This window comes from Bacillus rossius, chromosome 18 (assembly GCF_032445375.1).
Source record: "Bacillus rossius redtenbacheri isolate Brsri chromosome 18, Brsri_v3, whole genome shotgun sequence".
Taxonomy (NCBI): Eukaryota; Metazoa; Arthropoda; class Insecta; order Phasmatodea; family Bacillidae; genus Bacillus; species Bacillus rossius.
This window is the reverse complement of record NC_086345.1, coordinates 8200375-8213093: the sequence shown is the minus strand read 5'-3', so window position 1 is coordinate 8213093 and position 12719 is coordinate 8200375. Positions and strand designations below refer to the sequence as shown.

Here is a 12719-nt window from a genome sequence, read left to right as displayed (position 1 = left end):
TGTGTAATCATTACATTTATTGCGTGTAAATTGCATGTATTGCGCGTACATTGCGTACATTGCGTGTTGGAGCCGAGTATACTTGTATCCTTGTAGCTTCATAGACATGTAGTTTCGTAGCCATGCGGTCTTTTAGTCATGCAGTCTTGCAACCATGTATAACTCGGAACCAGCTAGATCCTTTTAGACTCGTAGCCTTGTAGCCTCGTAGTCTCTTAGACTCGTAGCACTGTAGCCCAATATCATTGGAGCTGTTGAAAGAAAAGGCAGTTGGAGCATTTGGAACTGTTGGAGCTGTTGGAGCATTTGGAGCTGTTGGAGCATTTGGAGCTGTTGGAGCTAAGAAGTAGTCGTTGCACGTCTATGCAGGGCTAAATGTTTATAAGATTGCTGGCTTTCGCAAGTGATCCTGCAGTAGGATAGAAATTGTGTAATAAATATTATGTTTGTAAAAGACTTTGTGGTGTTTTATTTCTCGAACCTTACACTTTACTAGTATTTAAATTAAATTTCTTTTAGCTTCAACCAGGATCGTGCCAAGGACCTCAGTCGATATAATTAATCAGTATATTGTTTGCAAATTTATTCAATGAATTTTTAACTTTTTCCTGAATTTCTAGGTTAATTATTACGAATTTTCCAATATGTTGGTCTTGATGTCTGATAGGATGATGGTAGTAGAGGATTTAAGTCTCTTTAAGAATGTTGAATGTGGTTTATTGAAATTATTACCTTTTTACATAAAATTAAACATTATTGCATCGATCGAGTATCGAACCAAGGACTGGAGCGGATCGAATAAATATGTAAATTAATGAGTGATTTTTTTGATGAATTTTGGATTTTTTCCCGCTTTTCTAGCTACATTATTACAAGATTTTAAGATGGCGCCCAAATTTCAAGATGGCGGGGGCACCTCGGTAATAAATGATTACTGCACTGTAGCGGGTTAGAATAAAATTATCCAGATGGAAATGTACTCTATAATACGAGTACACACACAAGATGGTGTACTCCAGCAGGTGGTAGCTCCTGGTAGCATGTAGGTACTGAACATAAAATGTTGGATCCATAATGGTCGACAAGGACAAAGTCAAATTTCAAGGACAAAGTCAAATTTCAAGGTCAAGGTCAAATTTCAAGGTCAAGGTCAAATTTCAAGGTCAAGGTCAAATTTCAAGGTCAAGGTCAAAGTTCAAGTTCAAGGAAAAATTTCAAGGTCAAGGTCAAAGTTCAAGGTCAAGGTCAAAGTTCAATGTCAGCAGTTGAGGACAAAGGTGTGGTGACCAGATAATTATACTAACATGGTATCAGCACACTCTAGCGGACGAATACAAGATGGTGTTCTCCAGCGGATGATTTCAAGATGGCGGCCGTCACGAAAAGTGCAACGGTGGTTTAAGGGATTTTTTTATTATTAAATTAGGTTTATTAATTTTTTTAATGATTTTTAAATTTTTTCCCGAATCTCTAGCATTAAAATTACGGTATTTCAAGATATCGGACATGACGTCATACTAGGTGACGAAATATATACTTTGACATAAGTGGTGGGGGTCAGTATGCCAGCAGCCACTGTGAGGGAAGGATCGGGCGCCATTTTTTATTTTTTTGCCCTCGCCGGGTTCGAACCGAGGACTCCGAACTCCGTGTCGTAAAAGTAAATTTTTAAATATTTTTTATTAAAATTTTATTAATTGAAATTTTTATAGATTTTAATTTTTTTCATTAAAATCGGATAATAAATAAAGATTTTATAGATGGCGGTCGTAACGATATGTGCAACGGTGACATCATAATTCAAAATGGCGGAAAACAAAATGTCGGAATGTTCGAGAAAACAAAATTACGTCATCCAAAATGGCGGATCCAAGATGGCGGCCGTGATCTACTTGTCCCTTTACGCTGTGTCCCGTTACGTTGTGTCCCGTTACGCTGTGTCCCGTTACGCTCATCCAAGATTGCCTATCGTGACATTACATTCAGAGATGGCGTCGACAATCTTCAATCCACACTCAGAACCCAGTTTCCGGAGCCCCTATTATATACTACTTCTAACTATTTTTTAAACATTTCAGTATGGCTAGAACCTTGTTAAATTTTCGCTAGATTCGCGGTCCGGACTAGCTAGCACTATAAATGGTGTTCATATTTTCTTCATTAATGATTGCTAAGATGTTAAAATGCTAATTTGTTGATCGATGGTTAAACTGCCTTGATCGTTTCTGGTAAAATATATTTAAAGAAAGGTTATGCACTACATAAAAGAAAATTAATATAAATAAACCAGGAAGCCTATAGATCACATGACTTATTTTGTTGTTTTTATTTAATTGAGTACCTATATATATATATATATATATATATATATATATATATATATATATATATATACACATATATATATATATATATACATATATATATATATATATATATATATATATATATATATACCGATCCACTAACTCCCAAATGGATTGTGTGCAGGGAGTTTCTAAATTGTTTTTTTCCCCGTCTAGTGCCACCTCTGGTGATGTTCGAATTTTATGACAATTTTGTAGCTTGTTGCTCAGCTGTTTCCTAGGACTTTTAAGAGGTGTTATAACACTAAAAATCAAGGGCACGAGGGGCGTTACAAGATATAAGATGTTCTAACTGGTATCTGGTCAAGTTCTGGCCGCCAAGTGGAAGCCGTGCGATGTGTATTGACGTGGTTAAAAAGCAAACACGATAATATATATTTTTTTTTAATTTATCACCTGTACATCCGATGAGAAGGTAACTTTACAACAAGCATAAATTATGCTCAGCGTCGTGAGAAAAAGGCACACATTTTGCATGCTGTAAATAGTTTCCCACCCAGTATTGTATTTAATGTTGTTTTTTTTTTAACGTGGTTAATAAATCCACATGTAAAGCACCATCAACGGAATCAGAGTTTATTTATACTTTAACTCTAAAATTGTTTCTTTAACTTATTTTAACGGGCGAATATCGCCTTTAAAAATTGTGAAATTCTTAAATTCTACGTCAATGTATGCATAAAATCACCTTCCGAAATATTTCATGAGAGTTTCCTGACAACGGATAAGACTCCAGTAACTAAGTTTTTAAACTGAACAAAAGTTGCTTTTTATGAAACTAGAAAATTCTACACGGTGATTAAAGAAGTAGAAGTGTATGTTTACACAACAATGGTGGGAGCCTGTGTGAAGTGGACGGTCTCTGCAGTGCCAGCGATGGAGGGCTTTCTGCCGCGCTCAGCTCGCCTGGCGCGGTGGCTCTGTGGGCAGGGGGGGCTGAGTGGCAGGGGGAGCTGAGTGCCAGGGGGAGCTGAGTGGCAGGGGGAGCTGACTGCTCACGTGCTGACGGCGTGTTTGCCTTGCGGCGCTCCCGGACTTACATCCCCCGTGACACGATGCCTCTGTGAGGGTCGGCGCTTCAACAGTGGCGGAACAACAAGCATTGGGCTGGCAGTTCTTGTTTCCAATAGTATCTCAATGAAGCGCAAACGTAAATTAATACCGCAGGAAGTCGAGAAATAAAATAAAAAAAAAGTCCGTTAAACGTCCAAAACGCCCAAATGTGGTCCGAATGAACAAACTGATCGGTCGCAAAAAGCTTCGTGTGGCAGATAAATTTTGCGAAACAACAAAAACCAGGTAAATTTTTCAAATGGCCAAAAATTGACGTCTTTACTAATTGCTAACGTTTATTTCATCTAGTGTCAACATGGCTGTAACCGACATTTTCAGGACGATTTTTGTATAATTTTTAAGACTTTAAAAAATTACATTATGATCGGCATATAAACAATTTCTTATCATTTTTCACGTGCAAGAATGTCAATTAGAAACAGGCAGCGTGACGAAAATACTACACACTAGTTCAGTGATTCGCTTAAGAGGCGATGATGCAGGATTTCGCTTGCCATATGTCGACCTTATATCACTCCTGCCTCCAGCGTTGAACACAGCTCCAGGTAGGTGGGGCTCTTAAGTTCAACATATGTCTCATTTTAAATGTTACATCTTAGACAGAAAAATAGAAATCTAAGCTCATAATGACCTACAGATAATACTTGAACCTAATTTCTGGCTTCGTATAGATTTAAATATATTCATACCTGTTTGGGTTAGCAAAAAAATTACAACTTCTTATTTTCATTAAATATATGAAAAAATTAAACCCAATTAAATTAGTTTTTAAAAACAAATTTTAATATTACTTGTCTCCTAATGTGATTAAATTTTAATAATTTCATTATAAAAAGTTATAAAAGATTTACAGTTTGCGTCAGAATTCAACCAATAATTTTGGCTGCAGGTTTATCAAGAATATATAAATTGACAAAAATATATATACGACTTATGACTTATCGTGTAATGTGTTTTCCTACGTTATTGGAGGTGAAGCTGAATAACTGTTTTATTACAAATAATATTTAAAAAAGATTTCTAAACATGTAACAGTGAACATTTGGAAATTTTGATTTATAAAATGTCCACATAAAACTCAAAACTTGTGGCTATCACAAGATTTTTTTTTTAATAATTGGATATAAATACGTCAAAAAATATATGAAACATAAAAGTGTTATCCATATTATTTCAAAGAAATAATTTTACGACAGCGACAGGTTTTGCATTGGTTGTAAAATTTTGTTCGGTTGATCTTCACCCAGACGCTCACTGTTCATCTTCATCACTTAACAAAGTATTTACAATAAATAATATGTTGAGCTTCAACCTTCAAGTTTATACGAGGTGTGATCAAAATATACGATGAACCGATGAATGAATTTTGATAGCAGCAACTTCTGGCGCTACATAATACGCCCTCTAGCCTGATCCGTTGAGATAGGCAAGTGTTGAGTTCGAACAAGTTGTAACTAGTCAGTCGGCTTCCAGAGCCGGAAGAGTGAGGTAGTGTTCACAGTGTCTGTCGCGCGTCATGGATGGAGACCCGGCCATTTCGCGGATTAATCTTGCCTCAGGGTAGAATTCAAGGTCATTGGTAAGCTCAACCAATTTTACTTTCCCATCGGTTGATCGCTTAGAGAAAACATTTTTATCCTTGTTAATTGGCTCTACCCGACTAGTTTACTTTCCTCCTAGCTGGGCATCATTGGCTCGCGGTCGTAGAGGGGCGTGAGCAAATAGCTGCGGTCCAATCACAAACGCAGTGCGATAGTATAAAGGTTTGCATTATAACTTGCGTCTAAACGACTGCGCGAAATTTCGTATCTCTAAACATGGTTTTCGAACAACGCGTTACATAAAGTTTTGTTTGCGAAACGGAGAACAGAAAAATGGGTTGTGCTTAAAGGAAAACGTTTTGACGCCATTCCCGACAAAGAGATAACCACGACGGAGCATACAGAAATGCTCCTAATCGTGGGACTGGCATTAGGATTAGGACTAGTGTGTTTCACATGTCAAAGAGAGTTTTTTAAAGGTAAATAGTTCAAATTTTAGTGTAAGCTTATTACCTTGTTCCTAATAATATTATTCACAGTATAATTTAATCACACCTCGTATCAGCCTTGGAAAGCGTAAGTCGAATTATGTTTACAACTAATGTTTTCTTGCCTGGACTGCAGAGTAAGAAAGTTGATCTAATGCAGACTCGTCTTGTGCATGAGGTCCTGTCAGTCGTTAGACGAGGCGACTCGTTAGACTGTGGCCTCGATGTGTGTCGGATAGCAATTATGATACACACCGCGCATGCGCGCTGCGTGGTACCTGACTTTCGACCTCGGACTTGATAGAGGCTCGCTTCCCAGTACAATTGTCACACCCTGTGCTTCCGCGAAAGCAGCTGGCAAATAAGCGAGTGCGGTGCTGAATTCTTTATTCAGTGAGGTTGTGAGGGTTACATATTTCTTCGCTGGTACATTCAAATCTGTACTTGCCATTTGTTTATTTGTTTGTTTATGGTATTATTTTATTATATTTGGTTAATATATTATTTTTTATTATATTTGGTTATTATATTATTTATTTATTACATTTTTAATTATATTATTATATTTGATTGATTTATTACATTATTTGATTATTATAATTGTTTGATTCGAATAGTTAATGAGCATATTTGGACAATTATTTTGTTGAATAACAAAATTCAGCAGGCCACACACAGGCTTTTTTTCTTGCACAAAAATCTGCACACATTCTTTCACTCCTCGACTTGTGACGAACTAGTGTCTTTCGAAGGGCTGACGATCAGCATGCAAAATAAAAAAGTGTACACTAGCTAGCTAGATGGTTCTGTCTTCAACCTTCTTTCTTGTACGGCCAGAAACCAACATAATATTTATTGTAGCGCTAGAAAAAATAATTATATTTATTCCCTTGCGCACAATAACATCTTTCCATGTTTTAGTATATACAGGTATAAATATAACATGTTCTAGTACACATTTATATGTCCTATTGAAAATAATAAATTGCAAGTTGATATTGTCCCAAGTACTGTTAACAATATTGATATTTTGGTTTGCAAAGAGCAAACTCCCTTTAGGACAGATTTTTAAAAGATTGTAAAAACACAATAGGGAATTAACTATTTAAGATTTTCATACTGCTTCTTACATCCAGCTCTATATGCTATGGAGATATGAGTTTTTTTTATGATAAAAGTAAAACTATTCCCTTTTCACACAGTTAAAATTTGAAACCCGGAAATTTGGAAAAATAAAATTGGTAACGCTATATGTTTGTTGTTCATACTTAAATTCTTATCCTTTGATGTAGTAGATTGGTTTGAACATTCGGGGACCCAGTTTATTTTGAACACGAACTTACAAAAATAACCTTGGAATATTTAAAAACAAAACAAAAGACTTTTACCGCACACAGCAAAATGCATTCTTCTTCCTTCCACAACCATGTTTACCATGTTTACAATGAAACTCACATCTGGAAAGTCGGAATAATGTTGTTTTTTTTTTCCTTCTAAGAATATAAGTTTATTTACAAACTGCAAAGATTTCTTTGTATATTTTAAAAGCAGAATTCGTTGAAAAAATCGTAAATTTGCGATTTAAGTCAGGTGCGAGTATTTTCCACTACCTATCTCTCATAACAGCTATAATAAACTAGTTATGGGGAAGGTGGATCATTTCCGACAAAGAATGTTTTCAATATTTCGCCATAAAGATGTGCCCGCCAATTTTATGTCGTCATAGAAAACTTAAGGTCGTCCTCTCTATTTTAAAACTTCGCTATATATATATATATATATATATATATTATTCTTTATTTTAAAACTTTGATATATATATATATATGTGTGTGTGTGGGTGTGTGTGTGTGTGTGTGAGGAGCTTTCGTGGAAAACTCGACATGTCCATCACCAGTAAAAATGTATGTTTCACATGTTTTGAGACCCTTTTTTTTGCACAAAAACCCATACTTCATACTAGTAAATGACTTGGACATGTTGGGTTTTGTATCGACGTGAGATGGTAGTGTTCTTCGCCTCAGAAAAAAGGGTCTCAAAACATGCGAAACATACATTTTTTTACTGGTGATGGATATGTCGAGTTTTGCACGAAAGCTCATCATATATATTTGTATATATATATATATATATATATATATATATATATATATATATATATAGTTTTGCTACACAGTTATAACTAGAGACAGGAAAAATTCGCCGGTTCAATGACCTCTAGGATAGCCTCCAAAATCCTCTGTACATTCAGACAAATGTCACCTGTTCATTGGATGATTATGTATTTGTGAGTCGTCTCGACTGGGTAACCTGTGATTCGATACTTCCATGGTCGAGCGTCTCTAATTGGCCCACAGTTTAAGAGTGAACCAATTGGCAGAAGCAGCCCATTGTTTGAATGTTAGTATATCACGAAACGAATCCGCGAATTTTTTTCCGGTCTCTAGTTTTAACACCGTCAGATGATTCGCGGTCGGACCCAACTGCTAATGTTTGGGAGGGGCGGACGGGGTGTTGGAACAAGAAGTGGACGGAGTGGCGGCGGGCACTGACCTCCCCCGGCGCGCACACGGCACCCCACGTCGCGCAGCTCCACGTCGACGGCGGGCCTCTTGGCCAGGTGCGTGAGGGTGGGCAGCTCCGCGCGCGTGGGGATCCTGGCGACTGGCGCGCGGCGGCGCGGCTGCGGCCCGCCGGGACACTGCTCCACGCGACTCATGGCTGTGCGCGCCGCGCCGAGGCCACCGGGCAACTGGCGCGTCTTCCCGCCCTCCGCGGCGCGCTGCCGTGAGCCCGAGTCCGCCCCCCCCCCTCCCACCTCCACGCATCCGTCACAACCAACGCTTTTTTTACTGACGTGATAACGTCTTATAAAGCGATGAACGCCGGCTGCACGCACGAAAAATTGTCACGTTCCGCCTGAGCCGAGCGTGCAAGAACCGCGCAACCACCGTGCGAGAAAAAACTTCTATAATATCAAACGGGTCAAGGCGGGCTTTTTAAAAGCATCAATTTAAAAATTTTGACATGACGTTATCACGTAAAATTATCGTCCGTAAACCGACTTTACAGGCAATCCCCTCTTTTTTTAATTATTTGACTTTAGGTAGATTTCGAGGAAAGACTATACCTGCTGTAGCCGTTAGCATGGCTGCAACTTCTTGAAAAATTTTGAGTAGTTTTCGTTTCATGGTCCTAGACCCAAATACAACAGTCAACTCAGAAGTTTATATATACATATATTTAATTTTTATGGACACGATAATTGCCCTAATTTTTCACAAATCACTTCCTTAATGATACATTAAATATAGTAATGTCTCGGTCGAGTTCGTTAATTGGTAAAACTACACCCAAAGGGATAGAAATGGTCAAAGTTTTTTTTGAAAAAGAAAAATCGTTATAACTCACATAGTATGACAAATATCGCGTTCGGTCGAACGTATTATAAGTCGTAGGAGTGATACCAATAACTTTGGTTTAAATACAATTTTTTATACAACAAACCATCACCGTAAGCGGTGGGGAAAAAAAGGGGGCAGGAGGAATAAAAAAAATCATAGCTTCTTTAATAGACACACATTCATGTCCGTTTAAATTATTTGTAAACGTAAGGTAGGTGACCCAAATATGAGACCCGGCCTTAATATGAGACCCTTGGTTATCTTGACAATTAAGGGCTGCTACCTATCAGCCGCTCTTGGAACTACCAGCAGCCTCCATTTCCCGACCACGGATAGAGTGAGACTTTTATCTGACGCGCGCGAGATCCATAATAACAGTTTATACGATATTCTTCATTTTGAGTTTTCGTGAGTGGCATCTTGCAGCTTTATTATCAACATAGAGGTACGTTTATATTAATTATCCATTCATACTCTCTTATGAGCAATGAAATAAGCTTCCATGAGTATAAATAAGGAACTATGGCAGTTTAAAATTTCAGCCTTGTTGTTGAGTTTTGTAGCGGCCATTATAAGGTGCCTAATATGAGACCACGTACATGTCCTAATTTGAGATAGGGTCTCATATTAGGAGTAAGGGTCTCATATTAGGTGTTTTAGATTTTAAAAAATACTGTCGCTGTAAGAACAGTAACTAATAAGTTTAATTTTATATAAAATATCTTAAAATTTTGTAATAGAACATATATATGTAGGCCCTACTGAGAAGGCCAGGGAAAGCCACGTTTAGATCATCTGCTTACCTCCACCCTCATCACATAAGATGCAGCCATTGGACGTAGGTTTTATGTTCCCTCTCAAGACATATTATGCTCAAGAAGTAGAAGACTGGCTGCGCCAAAACCCAAATCATGTTGTTAAAAACTTTACAGTGGCTAAAATTTTCAGTGCTGCATACCAAAAAGCAGCAACAATGGAAATACATGTTAATTCTTTTAATAAAACGGGCCTGTTTCCATTTAACCGAAACATATTTCGTATTTATGAATTTGGTGCTTTCTCTGAATCATTAAATGGCAAAGAAACTAAAGAAGAAAATTGAGCTCAAGAGAATTCAGATACAGCCATTTGTAGACAAGACTAGAGCCACCCAAGAGAAACTTCGATGCAGACAGATCAGCCATGTTGCAGCAGTGCAGTTAGGCCCTTTATCAGAACTGTAAATATTTCACCACTACCAAATTTTCCTTCAAAAAAAATCCAGTAGATGTGGCAGTGCTAATGTTATCACATCATCGCCATACAAAACAAGATTGGATGAAAATGTTGCAAGAAAGAAAAAGGCTGAAGCTCGTAAGAAATTGGTTCTTGGAAAACAGAAAGTAAACGAAGCTAGACCTATACAAACTAGATCTCGCAACACGGACAAATTATGGATAACTACCAAATCATTCATCGCTGTAGATTCTGAGGACTCCAGTGACGAAAATACTTCGCTGCATGACAGTTTAAATGAAAGTGATGGATCTGAAAGTGATGATGATGCAGAGTGTTATGCTGCTGCCTTTTCTCAGAGGACAAACATGGCGAGAAATGGCGGCAGTGCCTCAAGTGCTATGGGTGGGCTCATGAAGATTGCGGAGCTGATCCATGTTTTGTGTGTCCTATGTGTAACAAATAAAAGTGCAAAAAGTGACTAAATGATATCAAATATGGAATTTGGAACATAATGTAGGGGATGTCTCATATTAGGAAGACGTTTTTGTTTTCATAAAATTTCGCATTTTTTTAATTTCTTAGTTTAATTACTTTCTGTTTTAATACAAGTGCTCAATCCTGTTTTTAAGTAAAAGTGCAGTAGATATATATAGTTCGTATGAGGACACCGGAGAACGGAGGAGATTAAGGGATTATTTCACTTCCTTCGACCATGCACACACGAAAAGGTGTCCCGTTAAGTTCATCAGCCATGTACGCACGAAAAAATGTCCCGTTACAGTAGTAGGATATAGCCGTTTCTGGGACAGGCGCAGGATCCAGGATCCGGCGGGAATCTTGGATGACGTCATCGACGACCATCTTGGACTCAAAAATTCCCTAAAATTCCTTAAAAATGACTCAAAATGACTCAAAAATTCCCGTTTTAAGAAAAAAAATTCCCGTTTTCGAGGGAAAAATTCCCGTTTCAAGGGAAAATTTCCCGTTTTATTCCTTAAAAATACCAGCAGCTAGAAATGTCCATATGTAGGCTTAAGCATCCATGTCTACAGCCTCAGATAAACCTCTGACGTCATCATGGATGATGACGTCACCGTTGCAATTTCCGTTACTGTCACCATCTTTAAATTTATTATCCGATTTTAATAAAAAAAATTTAAAAATTCAATTAATAAAATTTTAATAAAAAATATTTAAAAAAACATACATTTACGGCACGGAGCTCGGAGTCCTCGGTTCGAACCCGGTGAGGGCCAAAAAAAAAATTGGCGACCGATCCTTCCTCCACGGAAGTCACCTACAGACTAACCTACCACCACCAATAACAAGGTCAACTAGTATGATGTCATGTCCGCCATCTTGTCTTCGTCTGCTGGAAGCCATCATCTTGTTATCGTCTGCTAGAGTGCGCTGACGCCATGTTAGTTGAATTCTCACCCGCTAGAGTGCAGTAATCATTTATTATTGATATGTCACCCGCCATCTTGTCATTTGGCGGCCATCTTGGAATTGTGTAATTATTTAGCTAGAAATTCGGGAAAAATTCCAAAATTCATTAAATAAACCACTCATCAATTTACATATTGATTCGGTCAGTTGCTGTCCCTGTTTCGATACTTGATCGATTCAATTAGTTTAATTTTATGTAAAAATAATAATAATTTCAATAAACCATGTTCAAAATTCTTAAAGAGACTTTAAATCCTATAAACCATCATGTCCGCCGTCTTGGAAATTCGTAATTATTTAGCTATAACTCGTGAAAAAGTTCAAAATTAAGTAAATAAAATACAATCAATATACTGATTAATTAGATCGACTAAAGTCCTTGGTACGATTTAGGATGATGCAAAAAAAATTAAATATAACAACAATTCAACATAATAGTGGCAGGTTCGAGGAATTAAACACCGCAAGTTCTTTTACAAACATAATATTTATTACATAATTTCTATTCTACTACAGGATCGATCACTTACGAAAGCTAGCAAATTTATAATCAATCATTTAGTTCCGCATCGGTGTGAAATGACTAATTCTCAGCTCCAATCGGTTTATACTAGATAGAGTCCAACCAGAACCTTTACAGACATAGTCCTCCTCTTCTTGACAGAGTTTCTGGATACCGTTTTTAACAGTTTGCTTCACATCGTCAGAATTGTAAATTACTGCAGCCGATGTCTTGAATGCACACTTCCTCACTTCGTCTTCGAATGGATACGGCTTTCCATATATTCAGCCCAACCACAAGTTATATTTTGATGGACCGTTTGTTGCTACATCATCAGTAATTGATTGATTATGTCCTCTCTGATATCATCAAGAAAAGTACAAATGTCCTTCAACTCACCGAACGTATTTAGATAATAGTAGTCTTTCAACGTTCCACGAAATGCAGACTGCGCCAAGTAGAACCCATTATCATTCACTTGTAATGCACCGAGCACAGTATTAGGTTTATTTTCATGTCCAGACGTTATAGCAATCGGTTGCTGCACATTGGTTTTCTTGCTTGTACGCTTACGAGTCTCCAATCTAAAGCGAGGAGTCGAAATTTCTACAGGTAGTTCTTCAGTAGACACACGGACTTTACCGTTGCATTTTTTCACATGCCGTCGCAAACTATCA

The 12719-nt window shown here is 37.5% G+C and overlaps 1 protein-coding gene across 1 annotated transcript in view; it reads right to left on the bottom strand.

Moving 5' to 3' along the window:
- LOC134541370 (ATP-binding cassette sub-family G member 4-like) overlaps positions 1-9706 on the bottom strand; it is a 113437-nt gene extending 103731 nt beyond the window's left edge. The window contains exons 1-2 of the mRNA XM_063384793.1: positions 9677-9706; positions 8023-8251 (exon numbers count right to left, since the gene is read on the bottom strand). Coding sequence (XP_063240863.1) covers positions 8023-8251; positions 9677-9706 — 259 coding nt within the window. The remainder of the gene's footprint in view (positions 1-8022; positions 8252-9676) is intronic.
- Positions 9707-12719: the final 3013 nt, after the last annotated feature.